This window comes from Dicentrarchus labrax, unplaced genomic scaffold (assembly GCF_905237075.1).
Source record: "Dicentrarchus labrax unplaced genomic scaffold, dlabrax2021, whole genome shotgun sequence".
NCBI lineage: Eukaryota > Metazoa > Chordata > Actinopteri > Moronidae > Dicentrarchus > Dicentrarchus labrax.
The window spans coordinates 15,674,166-15,690,499 of record NW_026136707.1 but is presented as its reverse complement, the minus strand read 5'-3'; the positions used below and the strand labels follow the sequence as shown (position 1 = coordinate 15,690,499).

Here is a 16,334-nt window from a genome sequence, read left to right as displayed (position 1 = left end):
CACCCTGTTCTAATATTTACACATCCTGAAAATACCTTTGAAACCTCTTAAGTGAGAGGACGTCGACAACTGTATGGCCTATCAGCACAGCTTAATTGGCTTGGTTTAACGAGGGGCTGCAAACACTCATTCACAGCTAGGAGTAACGGGTTTGACTACACTGCACACAAAGCAGAAGCACCAATGCTCGACTGAAATAAATGAGAAAAATACAGATTTTCAGTTCCTCTCGAACTCAACAATAAACTGCCAGACTGACGAGTGGGAAATATGTTTTAATGAAAGGAAAACCTCTCAGCATGTGGTGCCTCACTACCTGTTTTCTGATCCCTTCTTTTGTTTAAACTAAACACATTTGCAGATGACTTTATTGTTTTATGATGATGAAAATTCTTTCCTGTTGTGGAAAGTAATTAAACATATCAAACTCAAGTACTCAATAATTTTGAGGTACTTCCATTTTATCCTACTTTATACTTCTACGCCACTACATTTCAGTGGGAAATAATGTGCTTTTTACTTCATTAAATGTATTCGTCAGTCTGAATAGCTGGTAAAGCGGGCTTATAGTTTTATACTCGACTGCTAATACTATAAGCCACCACTGCTAAGACTATAAGCTGAACCAGTCACATAAAACAAGTGCACATATCACACATCTACAGATAACATGATATCCTCTGGGCTCCACAGCCAGTAGAACTTATTTGGCCTCCTGATACTTGTGAACTTCAGGTCACACTTTCCTCTTCTATATTACTCAGTAACATTCTGTAACTCTTGACACGTCAGGTCAGGTCAAGAACAGGAGACACTGAGAACCAGGACTAGTGAAATACAATTCCAGCCAGTGTGAGATATAATCAGTCCAAATTGGCACACACAGTTTCCCATTGGAGACTATGTTAACCTATTTTTTGTTTTAGATGAGGACCAAAAGATTATTTAAATGAAAGCTGCAATGGTAATCCAGGTTAGATCCCTCTAGACCATGGCTGCCCAAAGTGGGGCACCATTAAGTCTCAGTTTTGGCCCTCCAAGGGTTAAAAAAAATTGGGCACCCCCGATTTAGACATATTTGATCAGTATGATGGTAAAGTCTCCTGTGTTTAAAACTGCCACAAACACAGACTGAATTACACATGACTTTGACAAGGACTTTTTTTTTAAAAAGGAGCCAAAAGGGTGTGTTTAAGTGTGCAGATAGGGCTGTAATCAAACTATAAATCTACAACAGTTATCAGACAGCATGATTAAAAGAGCAAAGCAAATGTCACACAGTGTTATAAATGGGAAGGTCACCAGGTTAAGGAGGAGATGTGAGGAAGTCTGACTGTAGTCTGCATTCCACTGAAGTAATAAAATATATTAAATTACCTAAATTTTTATCACAATTCTGTATAAACTAACTGAATTACGCAGGTGTTGCTTGATACAGCGCATAGAAGAACATTTTGAGCGTGCAGGTCGCACTCACTAGGAACAGTCGCCCCATATTCCTCACCGTGCTGGATGATGCCATGTTCAAGAAGCCTTCGTCCAAGCTGCTCCGCCTCCTCCCTGGTGGCCATCTCCCCCTCCTGTAGCAGCCAGTCGATGAACTCAGAGGCCACCAGCGTGCGCTCATATGTCCCGGCCTCCTCCTCCCTGGTTTGTAATAGGTTGTTCTCTGTGTTCATCAACCTATGGAGAGAAAAGAGCAAATTTCTGTTACTTTGATTGATTGCCACCTTACGAGATAAATTATAGGACATTAAAAAGTCAATCTCATCCATAAACTACGCTTAAAATCAATGAGCCAATCCACTGATGGCAGTTTGAAGTTAGAGGTTTGGCTTTATGGGAACTGTGAGTAAATCAAAAATTAATAAATTTTTTTTTTTTTTTTTTTTTTTTTTTTTTTTTTTTTTTTTCTTCAAAAAAAAAAAAACAAATATATTAAAACAAAAACACAACTTTTTTTTTTTTTTAATAAAAAAAAAACGCTTTTTTTTTATTTTTTTTTTATACAAAACACAGAGTTCTCAGAAATACTGCAACATGTATAACCGATAATATAATATAATATAATAAGACCCTATAGTACTGTTAATTATCTGAGAGATGTGCTCAGTGTTCAGTGAAACTGGAGTTATTTTGAAGCAAAATATTTCTTCGGTGGGAATTTCCAGCAGGGAAAAAAACACCAACTCTGCCCATTTCTCCACTCTGTAATCTGCACAGTGAGAATGCACAAACACTGCACTGTAACTGTCTCCGGATTAGCACTTCAGCCACATAAGTGGAGGCATTGAGAGTGAATCTTAAATCTAAATTCATGTTATTTCTAGGGCCTCATACACCTAAAACTACAGAGCAGATTAGCATGATGACAAGGTAATTACACCAATAAAAAAAACTCTGTATGCTTCACTGACAATCAATGGAGGTTTGACTTTGTGGGCTCATATAAGAATCTGCTTCAGTGGATTAGATTTCCTAGAGTTTCTACTGATGATACAAAATATCCCAGTTGAGCACGTTTTACTGTTTCATTTATAGATCCTGCTCATTCTGAATAGCCTTTATCAAAGGATGACATAAAGGTGGTGGTGTGATTTTTTTTTCTGGATGACACCAGATCACACACACACACACACACACACACACACACACACACACACACTCAAACAAACAAAAACGAGTACACACATGCACAGAACAGAACTGCTGACTCTCTCCCAGAGCTGCTCTCTTAAAAACACATTCACACCCGTCACTCACACCAACAAACAGTGTCACCTGAATTTTCAACTGCTAGGCAGTGCTCATAAGAAACAATAACCTTCCTGTGGTGAACCTGTACATGTCATAACACGTGCTAGCAACAAACTGTACCATCAAAGAGAAAGTGAACACTAAACTTTCCACCGCTTTGCTGGCTGTGTTTTGCTGGCACAGGTTATATTCCCACATTCTGTTTTAACAGCTATCAATCATTCACTAAACTGTCAACTCCACACACCGAGCAGTGTAATGCAGGCAGACATGTATCATTTGTGGATATAATAGCAGCTTGGAGATTTGTAGGAATGCTTAGAACATTTCATGAACTGAAATTATAAAAAAGTTGTCAGATAAAGACAGTGAACATTTGCACCAGCAGACACTCCTATAGCTGAAGCATTCAGGCTCCAGACTAGGAAACTTAAACAACCACCGACCTAAATATGACTCTCCACTGAAAAGGTTGACGGATGACGGGATGAAACATTAGAAATATGAGAGTTAGATGATAAGATTGATACCACTCTCAATTTCTGTATGCTAAATGTGAAGGTACAGCCAGGAGACCATTAGTCTAATTTAGCATAAAGACTGGGGGGGGTTGTGGTTATCCAGCTGCTACATGAAGCTACATATCTACCATACAGACATTAGGGGGGAGATCTTCTCATCTAACTCTTAAAAAAAAGCAAAAAAGCATATTTCCCAAACTTTCAACTATAACTGATAATGGCCGTGTATGGAGCAGGCAAGGTTGGTCGGAGGTCGAAAAGTCCTCTGTATATTCACTGTCTCTAGAGCCTAGCAAAATGAGGATCCTAATATGTTAAATTAACCAAATGAAACATATATCAGGTGCAGCCAGTAAAAAGCTTCCTCTCTGCAAAAAGCCTCCGATACTTATGGGTTCTTTGTGATAGTATTATCCTTCCAGTGTGGTTCATTAACTATAATTGATGATCCAGAGATCCAGGCCCAGATCTTAAGATAAGAATTATACTGTCATTAAACTTGGTCCCAGGATGACACTGTATTTTTTAACCCTGGCTGGTGTAAAGTAACAACACTGCAGTTTAAACACATCAAAGAATATTGTCTGAGGCTCACATTCAGGCCTGCTTAAGACCTCATTACGAAATCATGACTTGTTTGGATGTCAAATTGTGATGGATTTGGAGCTTTAGTGGGATAGGTGCTATGGCCCATATTAACTGCCAACATCATAATACAAATGTTGAAAGAACTGGACACAATGTTCTGTGAGACATGGCTATGTACACAATGTCATTTAATCCATGTAATCATGTTAAGTCAACAGGTCGTGTAATGTTAGCTCAAAGGGATTGACTCAAAGTAAAGCACAGTTCTTGGTATAATACCATGGGTATTGTAAGAGAAGCACTGTATATTATGCATGACACGAGGCTGTATATACAATATGTAACTGGATGATGATAACTTAAAGTGGGACAAGGCGAGCAGCCCTGAGCTGGATGTGCACTGAGCTGGATGTGTAGTTGTTCAGTCAGCATGTCTAAGTCAGCTGGAGTGGGCTCCACTGAGACCACCAGGCTCATTCCTGCTCTCAGATTTGTCTTGTGCAAAGGTGGGGCACATAAAACTCTCTAAGGACAAATATAAACATAACACATAAAACAAATATATGACTTTAAGGGTCATTTAAGGGACACGTGAGAGCACTATAGCAGACAAAGGTTTTAACTGAATAGTCTATAAGGCAATCTGGAGATCAGAAGAGTGTCAAAAGTAAAAAATATATATATATAACATATAAAATACATTAAACCTGGAGTCATCTGACCGGGAGGTTGATATGCATGAAGCTGAATGTGAGTTTTTTCTTCAGCCTTACCTTTAAATATTTAATGCAGAACCTAAGTAATTTCTAAATATAGCGGATTTTAAAGTAAAGCTGAAGTGGAGGAAATCAATCAATCAATCCATTGTGGCCACTTCACAGCTAAATGACTCTTTCATGTATTTCTGTTAGACAAACAGTCCACTACATGTCTTGTAAATGCAACCAGTTTTTAACCTTTATTGACATATAACTTTGTCAGATCAGTTTCATTTGTACAGCCCTTAATCTCGGTAAAAGTCTCCAAAGGCACCTAAGAGTGACCTTATGGAACAACAAATGAATGATAACGTTGTATTTATTAGGAATTTCCGTACAGATTAGCATTATTTTAGGATAATAACCTAGTTAAAACATAAAATGATCAAATGCCTTTATAGTAAAACTTTCTTTTTTATTAGCCTGGTATGTTGGACTTCCTACTATAATAAGTAAAGACATTCTTCCAGTCATCAGTTAGTCATGTGAATACGTTATGATCTACTCTAAAGCAGTGAGAGCAGCTAATGTAATTAAGCAGCCATTATCAGTTGTAATGACTAATAACTGAGCAGTGACACAGACCTCTTTCTTAGTTTCAATCATTGGTATGTTTAGAATTGAAAGGTTGTGTTGCTCTCTCTTGATTTAGCTGCATGGATCTTACATACATGTATCAGACCGAAAATAGAAAACAAAGATGTTCAGTGTGATGGATGTCTGGAATTCAGAGAAATGGTCACCAATAATGTTAAGTGTATGCAATTTGCAGTTAATGGGCTAAAACATGCAAAATCACCAAATGGTCCTTTAAGGACAGTGGTGCCTGGCCAGTGAGAGACAGAGTATTTGCTGTTTTAAACTGAGGTGTTTTCTAGCCTTTAAAAGACAAATGGAATAGTTTGAAACAACCTACAGCTGCCCTGGTGAGGCAACGGAAAAGACTCCCAGACCATCTGTGACTGTATGTGAGCATTGAGCCGGCCGGCCTTTTTTGTCATTTAATAAATTCAATATGAGCATGGATAAATCATCTTTAATTATGCAATTCAACCACAATCTACTGTACACACACATGTAAGCAGTCCACATGGTGAACAATGCTTTAAAAGGCCGTAAAACATTGTCCTCTCTGGCTAACCTGATCTCCTAGGAAATGCTGTCATAACAACTGTTTGAAATACCTTCCTCTGGTTTGTTTATTGGAGTTTCTGTATGCTGATTTGACAACTGTGAGCGTCAGAGATCAATGTGTGAGGAGGGTTGTTTATTTTTCCAATGGAAAAACTGTAGGGCTGTAGGTACGCGTACTTGATGTAACATACTATATGGTCATTAGGTTAGTACAGTATGTACTGTAGGGGTTTTCTGCAAGAATAAAGGTCGATGGACAGTCTAGTGTTCATGTCCCAGCAAGGACAAGAACACAAAGAAGTGAGAGCCTAGTGAAATTTATCTAAATCTTTGTAAACCTCTTGCCAAAGAATCAAAGCAATTGTGGTGTGCAATTATGAAAACAAATAGTACAAACATGATCCTCCTGCATGAGAGATATCTGCACTAAGAGAGTGTGAAATGTTGTTTTTTTTTATGTTGCAGGATGGTTACGTGTGCTGTAAGTGTAATTGTGAAGAAACTGTACTTCACAAGCAAGTAACCACCAGAGTAGGCTTGAGGGGTGTTTGTGTGTGTGTGTGTGTGTGTGTGTGTGTGTGTGTGTGTGTGTGTGCGCGTGTGTGTGTGTGTGTGTGTGTGTGTGTGTGTGTGTGTGTGTGTGTGTGTGTGTGTGTGTGTGTGTGTGTGTGTGTGTGTGTGTGTGTGTGTGTGTGCGTGTGTGTGTGTGTGTGTGCGTGTGTGTGTGTGTGTGTGTGCGTGTGTGTGTGTGTGTGTGTCCTGGGCTGAACCATGGTGATTACATAAACACATAGCTTTGAGAGCTGAGACGACAGATGTCTCCCCTTGGACTATTTCTTCCTCTTATGCAACTGCTGTACGTGTGTGTGTGTGTGGGTGTGTGTGTGTGTGCGAGTGTGTCTGTGTGTGTGTGTGTGTGTGTGTGTGTGTGTGTTGTATCAGAAACAGACAGGAAAAATAGGTCTCTGTTTACAAGAGGGTCACTGTGTATGTGTTAAGACAGGCACAGAAATACAGTTTACTCATGTGACAAAGAGGTGACAGGATGTGTGAGACGGGAAAAGGGGAGTCAAGCTGTTTGTGTGTTTAGTACCCAAAAAAAGTGTGTGTCTGCACTTATTTGGCTGTAAATGCAAAGACAGTGTGTGTGTGTGTGTGTGTGTGTGTGTGTGTGTGTGTGTGTGTGTGTGTGTGTGTGTGTGTGTGTGCGTGTGTGCATTGCATCTCTACAGTTTCGGATTCACACACACACGCACACACACACACACACACACACACACACACACACAGAGGAAGAAACAATTAGTCTCATCACATGGAGAAACAGCTTCATGGGTACAAACCTGATGACAAACAAAAACAGTCCCATTAGCGGTGTCCTCTGCCCTTCTCTAAATCCAGCCTGTCCCTGGACGAATGCTGTGAGTCATCTCTTGTTAATATCTTCTGATTTCCCTATGCCTGCAGGCTTTTATCATTGTTAAAAACCAGTTAAGCTCAATACTACGCTAATGGAATAAAATGTACGAGCAAAACAAGCTTTCAAAGAAATTCACTCAAATGCACTCAATCAGCCTGCCATAGTGAACGCCAATGATTCTCACAAAGAGGAAGGCAGGAAATACACACCTGGGATGTGCTATTGATTTCCAAGGGACCATGAACTTCTTTAAGTCAACAGCGTCAGTTCACTGTTCATCATATCAAAAAGCTTCACCAGCGGCATCTTTGAGGAAGTAAGCGATATATCTTAAATCAATCAACATTTAAAAACCCAGATACACCTGCAGGAATGGGAGATAAAACGTACTTATGAGATATTAAGTCTTTGACCAACACACAGTTGGATGATGTGTTTTTTTTTGCAGCTGACAGCAATTTTAAGTTTGTATGCATTTCTTTGCTATCAGCTATGAAACAAATCACGCAACTGTGTGTTAATCAAAGCCTTAGTTTGTCATGAGGGTAAGTATGTTAAAGATCCCCTCCAGACATGTATTATGACATATACAAATAGTCAGCTTGGAATAATAATGTGTCTGACAATGATAACTCATTTCCTCTTCCAGAAGCAGATGGATATGCAAACTTTGTTCATTTCTGTTTGTCTACTACTTCTCTGTAAAGTCCATTCTCAGTGTGTGTGCACTGATGGCTCCAACGTTTTACTACACACTTGTAGAAGTTGCGTACTGGACCAGGATGGACTTCCAAACTATTTGTAATGTCACAAATCATGAGCACAGAGAAACTTTCCACTTTCAGCAGATGAATGTGGAAACAACCTTTTAGTGTCAAACTCTGCACATACATCATTCAGTGAAGCTGTAGGAGCAAGAAGAAAAACAGATTTTTGAGTTCCCCCTATTTCCAGTCTTTATGCTAAGCTAACCTAGGCTAACCAGCTGCTGGCTGCAACTTCATATTTACCGTGCAGATACAAGAGTGATACCAATATTCTCATGCAACCTTTGGCAAGAAAGCTACTATGAACTATTCCTTTAAAGCTACACACGGAAAGGGGAAAAGAGAAAATCAATCAAACACACTCTGATAAAATGCCTGGGGAATTTCTGTTCTTGCAGCGCAACTATATGAAGCCATTTCCTTCAATCCCTCTCATAGTTCCACTTAGAAGAATACGACTGAGTGGTTGTGGTTGTGTTATATGGCGTGTCTGTGTGTGCTCGTACTTCTCATAGATCCTCTGCCCCCTCATGAAAACTTTGGCTTCGCTGTCCAACGGGAAAGTGCCGTCGTCTTTTCTGAAGCGGTAAAACAGCTTCAGGTCTTTGAACTCCCGGTGCTCGTCACACACTGAAAACACACACACAAGCATAGATGTTTTAGTTCAGGGCTCATCACCTGCAGGCATTACAGACTCAGGGGACAGAAATTAATTATCAAAGAGCCAGAACAGGAAGAGGTTGTTACTGACTGACTGGTTTTAGAAACATAACCAACATGCACGACTGAAATCATGAGACAATCCATGCAAACCTGTTTCATAACTCAGGTTTCTCTAGACTGCTTATTTACTTTACAGATAAATGCATTTACTGGCCAGTTTAGGTTGTGTGAGTGTAATTAACAATGGTATAAAAATAGCAAAAGCGTCACAAAGGGATCATGGGAATTTTGATCATGTTTGTATAAAGCAGTCACTAAAATCTTAACATCATTAAATCATTAATCTACAGTTGGGATGAGTTAATATTGAGTTGGCTCTGTCTAAACTTCAACTAAAGAGAAAGAGGGCAGTGTGCTCTCTCCGCCTCTGTTTTCGTTGTCTGACATGTGAAACAGGTAGTGAGACGCTACAGTGGAGCCAAACTGTCTGGGAGACACGAAGAATCCGCTCTCAAGGGGCCACTGATCGTTCTCAGAAAATGTCAAGAAAGAAAGACAGAGAGAGAGAAAGAGAGAGAGAGACCCTTGCTGTTGCAGAAAATGAAAAACACATACAAGACTAACCACCCCCCAACACAAACACAAACACAAACACACACACACACACACACACACACACACACACACACACAAACACACACACACAGCTCAGCCTTACCGTGGTGAATGATGCTCTGGTCTAAAAGTTTCTGCATGATCTTGATGGCTGTGTCTCGGTCCGAGGCCTCCTTGTGTTCAATCAGCCAATCAATGAGTTCCTTGGCCACAAAGCAGTTTGGGTAAGTTCGCAAGTGGTGCCGCCGATCCTTGATCACCTTCGCCTCGTGGAGCCGCAGCCTGGAGGGCAGCAAACAAGCCACAGAGGAGAGTTCTTGAGAGTACTGTGACATGATTCCTTAACAATTAATACATTAAAGACTTTTGGTTTAAGTGATGACTGACTGATGTTTCACCTTCTAAAAAGGTGTTAGTCCTGTCATTCCCTGGTTTAGTTATTTATATGAGCTGCATATCATAAATTAGTCCATTAAGATAAGAAATCTTCTAGTAGTAAAAACCATGATTTACCCATGAGAACAGATTATTCAAACAAAGACAAATTTATGAAATTAGCAAATCAGTCCTCTAGGCTCAAGGTGCATGCATGCTATTCAATCCCCATCTTCAGGGATTTATAACGTGATATAAATATACATATATATATATAAATTGCATGTATATTGCATGACAACCCTTGCATCATCAAGGTGACCTCTCCCTGAACCTGAGTATTGTGAAACAGCCCACCACAGCCTTAGCCAAGCTCCCTGCCGCTAGCTAGTTCCACTCCATGCTGAGTCTGCATGCAGCTGGCTAGCATCACCCCGGATTAGCAACGACAGTCCTAGTCCAAGTCCGCCCCAGTAAGTATCCACATGATGTTCTGCCAAGACTCACGATGGGCAAATAAGTTACAGACTCATCCTTTCCTCCCTCCTCTGTTCGGGTACAGTCTAATCTACCCATAAATCATCTCAGATGTAGATGGAAGCAAAATAATCCATCATGCTGTTTCCTTATAGGAGGCTCAGGTGTCAGAATACGTGTTGTATTAGGTGTTCTTACTCTGTTGGTTCCTCTCTGTAACAGCATTTCTTACATTTGTGCTGGGTTGCACAATGACAAGCGGGAGTGTTTCTGAATGAGTCTCTGGCTCCCAGTATGACTATAATGATGCTGATTCCCAGGCTGAAAACATCCACCAAGCCTGACTCTCTATCACAGTCTGCCATGGGGCAACAAACGCTCTATTCACAACTATAAACTGGTCACAGGATTTACTACAGCAGCTGCATGTGTCTGTGTGCAATCCGTCCTTTCTGTCTGTCTTTCAGCCCTGTGCCTGAAATACATCCGCTCTACCACACGAGCAGTCGACATGATGGGACACAATAGTGTGATAAGATATTTAAAAACAGCCAGTGTACTGTTATCTGTCAGTGCCAGGAACGATGTCACTCTTGTTTCATGAGCTTGACTTGTGATAAATGATCAAACAAAGGTGTGGATTAGGTACACCCCATGCTTTTATACCAACTGTATTTCATATCAGGTCTATTTTGATTTTCATTAATACAGTTCACTAAATGAAACTGACTTTCTCATTCAGCAGGGAGTTAAAGTAAGGGCGAACAGCAATCATTAAACTGTCCAGTGTTTTAGTATTAGTACGTATGTTCGTAGCTCTTTCATTTAAATAACATATTTTAAATATTTTAACATTTTAAAACCGGCATTCTAAACATTTGAAATCGCACTTGTATGTTGTTTACTCTGTTTGTCATCTGTCCGGTTATGTCTGTGTATGCACCAATGCCTTTACACAAATGAAGTTCCTGATGGATAAATAGTTATTTTGATTTGAATAGATTATTGTACATATTGTTTTATAATATTTTTTGCATGCAATTGTCAATTTTCTATCTTTCTATTCTTTATTTTCTTCTTGAGTTGCAGTAATTGCTTTCATCTTTCTTTATATTTTCCTCATACTGTTTATTATTATGTACCAATATACCAAGGCAGATTCCTTGAATGTGGAAATCTATTAACAATAAATCTGATCCTGGTTGATAGTGCGCAGTGCAACAAGACTAATAGCTTTCAGCCTTGCTAGCAGCTATGTGAGACTGTATTTAGAAATAATGCTGCTTTGAGCTAAATGCTAACAAGCACAAATATTTACCATGTTCACTTAGTTTCAGCTTAGTTTAGCATGTTAGCATGCTAGCATTTGCTAATTAGCACCAAACACAAAGAGCAGTTGGAGGTTTTGCAGGTATTTGGTCATAAACCAAACAATCATCCTGTGAGTTTCTTTACACATTTCCATGGCAACCCATCCAATAGTTATTGACATATTTCACTCAGAAACGAAAATGTCACCCTCATTTGGCGGGGATGACCAAAGTCAAAAGGATTCGTCCTCTGGGGGCCGTGAATGTCTGTACAAATAATCCATTCAATAGTTGTTGAGATAGGAATGTAACAATATATCGTGATACAAGTTAATTCGCAAACGTGAAGATTCAAATCACTGAAATGAAAAATGTATCATAATACTTTTTTTAAAACAGCAGAGGACGCTATCTACTGACTTTGACTTTGCTTGTTCATGTCAGTAGCTGTATCAAACACATCGCAGCGACAGTGGAAGACTTGGAAACTGAGGATGTACTGGAAGCGTGGCAGCTTTTTGGCTTCCCTAAGTCAGAGAATAAAAAAGGTAAGAAGATGACGGGCAAGACGTAAACCCAGTATCATGAACTGTATCGAATCGGGAGTAGAGTTTATACATTTTTGTTACGGATGCGGTCGACACCCTGTGCACATAACTCCCTGCTACCGGCCTCTCAAGAGCTGAGGACCATGATTTGAGCAGCACTCACTCTGGAACCCAATCACGACGACGCACTTGAGGTACTCGCTTTGAAACGTTGGACTGGGCTAGTTTATACTTCATCAAACCAAATCTGATTCTTACATTCATTATCACTTCATTCAGTTTATTTTTATTTAATTTGCATGGTGTCTAGATACACTAGTGCAAGGGTCTTTTAGTTTGGTTAGTATTAGTAGCTAGTGAGGCTTGTATTTCAATTTATTATTTTTTTAGATAGTTTTAGCTCCTTGAATCCTTCTTTGGTTTTATTTGCTTCTTTGATTTAAACAGCCACAATCCGCCCTGTCTCCTTTGTGGTTTCGCCTCACCTTTTACATTTTGTATAAGATTTATAGACTTTTTTTCGAGCTGGGTTGTAACAATTTCACATCCCTATGTTAAGGTATTTCAGTCTGGACCAACCAATAGAATTACACTACCGTCCCTAAAACCAAGCTTCTATCTTAAAAAGTTTGCAAGCTGACTGTTAAAAAAGACAAAGATAGGGGCGCCCGGTTAGCTCAGTGGGTAGAGCTGGTGACCCATGTACCGAGGCTGCTTGCTGCAGCGGCCAAGGGTTCGAATCCGACCTGCGGCCCTTTGCTGCGTGTCATCCCCTCGCTCCCCTTTCCTGTCCATCTTCAGCTGTATCTATCAAATTAATGCAATAAAAGGCCAAAAAAATAACTTAAAAAAAAAAAAAAAGACGAAGATAAAGATTTACAGACAGACGTCGGGCCCTGTATGTCACAACCTCAGAGGCAGAGGACTCTTGGACAGCCACCCCACCAACCTTTCGTTCACTGACACCAGTCACGTTGCCAGCTGGCTGCCTCAGTATACAGCTGTGCCAGGGACACTGACACACACACATACACACAAACAGGAAAACACACTCTGCTGCTAAGCAAGATAACAAAAAAAGGAGTACATCTATTAATCTCTTGAGGTTGTAACTGTTACTTTTATGGTTCTTCAGAAGAGGACAAGACGATATCACAGTGTTTACTTCTTAACAAACAACAAAAACTCTAACTCAGTTCATCCCACCCAGCTGGAAAAACACAATTCAGTGGCGTATTTTCCTCGTAGTTCAGTGGGGGGCTGAAATTCCAGGCATTGATGCCATGCTTTACCTAGTGAGCCTCTATTCATTGCCGGGAGCGTGAGCCAACAAACGCCCCTGGGTTATGGGGCCTTTCTTCACAGACAGTAGGTCAAAGGGTACAGCATGTCAACAACACTGCCAAGGCTAGCAGTACAGTTGCCTGATAGGATGAACGGGAAGGGCATGATAATGATAATGGGTTAGTAGGTTGATCATTCCCTCTGCAGCTCAAAGGGCACTGTATTACCAGAGCAACAAAAACTACTCATGTGTTGAGTCCTAAAAACTGTAAAAGCAAAACAGGATCCTGCAGCAGTGTGCTCAGGGAGGGCTGTGCATGTGTGAACGCCTTTGTTTGGCTCCGCATGCTGCAGTAGGGCTGACACTGCCTGTGCTGTCAGTTTGCAGCGAGCCACATGCATGATCATTAATCTGCTGTCATGCCTACAACACCCACTTTTCTCATTAATGTGTCATGTCCTGTCATGTCCTCGTTCATCCTGATCTGGGCCACAGAAAGACACACAGGATGGAGCATGAAAACTAATTAAACAAGGAGTGTTTCTACTCATCATCCAGTGGATTCGTTCGTGATTGCAATTGCATTTTGGTGGTCGGTTTGCGGATGATCCTGCCCCAGCTTTCCCCTCAACGTCTGACCCGCAGCATACCCAGGGTCAGCGGGCATTTCTGACCGACATACCTCAGCTGTTCTCCGGTGACGAGCACCTCGGCCAGCCGCTCCAGCTCTGCAGCCTTCTTCTGCATGGTGTTCCCGATCCCGTCCATCTCTCTGCTAAGACAGGAGGCAGAGACCCGGGATGTTTTTGTTGCCAAATAGCTTCACCAAAAAAAAAAAAAGAAAAATCAATTCTGCACTGAGAAAAATGCACCAGTTTTGCTTTTTTGTTAGTGGTTTTTTTTTGTTTTGTTATAAAATGAGTAAACATGCCGTGCAGCACCGGTAGGTTTGCAGCGGACATACACACAGAGAACAGGAACCAATGCAATGAAAAACAAAAGGCATGCAAGCATCCACGCGGTGATGATTTGAGAAAAATAAACAATGCACTGACAGCTCGGGGTTTTTTTTGCTTACCCTTCAAGCACCATGGAGAGCGAAAATAATGATCAATTATCCCTTTGATGAACGAGGAAGTGGGGGGGTGGGGGGGGTGGGGGTTATCCCATCCCAGGAAACATATGCAACAATGCAGCCAGTCAGAAGTCACAGCCCAGCCTCAGTGTGCCAGCATCAGCAGCGGTCCACTTTTAAATCCTCGGGGGAAAAAAACACTCCAAATATCTGCACACACACATTAAGGCGTGCATGCATGACACATTTCCTCCACGAAACCCTCCGTCGGTCCGGTGCTGGTGCTGATGCGACGCCGATAGGAGCAGCTCGGGTCGGTTCGTTTGTCACTGACACTGACACACCACACGGGATGAATGCACGTTTTCCTCCACGGTGCAGCCAGTGCCCATCCACAGAGCCCCCGCATTGGGAGGACTCTGCTGTCGTCACTGGGGGAGTTAACCGAAGGGGGCGGGGTTACAGAGGTATGTGAGTGCGCTCGATTAATCCACCGCCCGGTCCAGGGAATGAATTATAATTATTAGTTTTTTATTGTGTGGAACAGAGAGCAGCCAGTGTAATGTGTGACTGATTAGCAGAAGCAAATGAATTCACTGTCGATGAATGAATGAGGTGTTGTTCGTAATTGTCATTGTTTGCCTTATATTTCGCAAAAGAGGACATGTCTCCACCTTTTTTTTTATTTATCTCTATAACTCGGTCAGACAGCTTTTCTCCTTCCCACTCACCTTTCCATTCATTTTACTCAATATGAACCATTGATTTGGTGCTTTGGATTATTCTGAGTGGCTTTAGATTTACAACAAAAAGTTCTGAAAAAAGAAAGAAAGAAAGAAAGAATCTGAAATCTGAATTTTCTTTGAACATTTAGTCACTAATGAGATTTTGATTTTAAAAAGAAGCAGACACAGTACAACCTTTCAATCTTTGATACAAGTTTGAATTTAGTGTCCCAAATATTTTATACAGCAAGTATACCATAGAGTAACTGACTGTACATCAGACTGCTATTTACATGTTTCCGTATCTGAAGATAAAACCAACGCTTCTACCCAGGACAGATGAAGTCATCTGGCTGTTCATTGGCTACACTGGTAGTGTGTATGTATGTATGTATTCTGCAGAGTAATGGTCTCTTGTGAATGTACTCATATTTAATAGTTAAAATATGTTGCATTCCTGTCTACAGCCCAGGCAATGGTGTCACAGCAGGTATACTAGTATTAGTATTAGTTTAAACCTGCTGTCCCATCTCCTTCTCTACAATAGTGATAGCTTAGTTTTTGTTTATGTCTTAAATTAGGTTCTTATTATTTATAGATTGAATCAATCTGTCAGCGATGGCCAATGAAAAGGCTGAGGTAACACTTTATTTGAAGGGTGTGAATAAGACTGACACGACACCTGTCATGAGTCTTTATGAATGTTTATAAATGTTGCCATTAAGTGTCATTTGGTCAGTTATGTCATTTTTGATGCAAAGTCAACATTGTTTGAGCTGTCTGTGTTATGACAACTTCACATTAACAAAGACAACATGCCACAGCAGGCCTATTTAGCTTCATGTGTTAACATTACATTATACTGTGTGGTTGGTTTTGACATTGGCTGTCACAAGACCATTATAAGTGTGTCATAAATATTTTCCTTGACCTTCCCAGACACTTTCAGTAGCTACATTACATTAAAGCTACCGGTCCCATCACTGTACACAGCTCGCTTTAGTAAAAACCTGTCATTTGTCTTGTCTACATTACCAAGTATAAAATGGGTTTGGGTGATTCTGTGTTTTAATTTCTTATTCTTCATCTCATTATTTAGTTAAATCATTACAACAACTTCCCTCAAAAATCTTTTAAAATCTACACAGAGACAGGAATTGAACTATGTAGATAAATAACAATAAGCTTCATATTTGTCATATTTAGTATCTTTTTCAGCATCATATAATGTAATTTGTTTGCCTCTGGGCCCACCTCATAGTTCAATGTAATTTTAGTTGCGGACATACATATTTATACAGAATCATAACGAGCTG

The 16,334-nt window shown here is 40.4% G+C and overlaps 1 protein-coding gene across 2 annotated transcripts in view; it reads right to left on the bottom strand.

Annotated features, from left to right (window-relative positions):
• The window catches only part of deptor (DEP domain containing MTOR-interacting protein), a 32,113-nt gene extending 17,423 nt beyond the window's left edge, over nt 1-14,690 (bottom strand). The window contains exons 1-5 of one of the 2 annotated variants that reach the window (XM_051407218.1): nt 14,297-14,690; nt 13,901-14,038; nt 9,327-9,505; nt 8,452-8,575; nt 1,505-1,683 (exon numbers count right to left, since the gene is read on the bottom strand). In XM_051407218.1, the coding sequence (XP_051263178.1) occupies nt 1,505-1,683; nt 8,452-8,575; nt 9,327-9,505; nt 13,901-14,038; nt 14,297-14,310 (634 nt within the window). In that variant the 5' untranslated portion in view covers nt 14,311-14,690. The remainder of the gene's footprint in view (nt 1-1,504; nt 1,684-8,451; nt 8,576-9,326; nt 9,506-13,900; nt 14,039-14,296) is intronic. The other variant, XM_051407219.1, reaches the window with a different exon arrangement.
• Nucleotides 14,691-16,334: the final 1,644 nt, after the last annotated feature.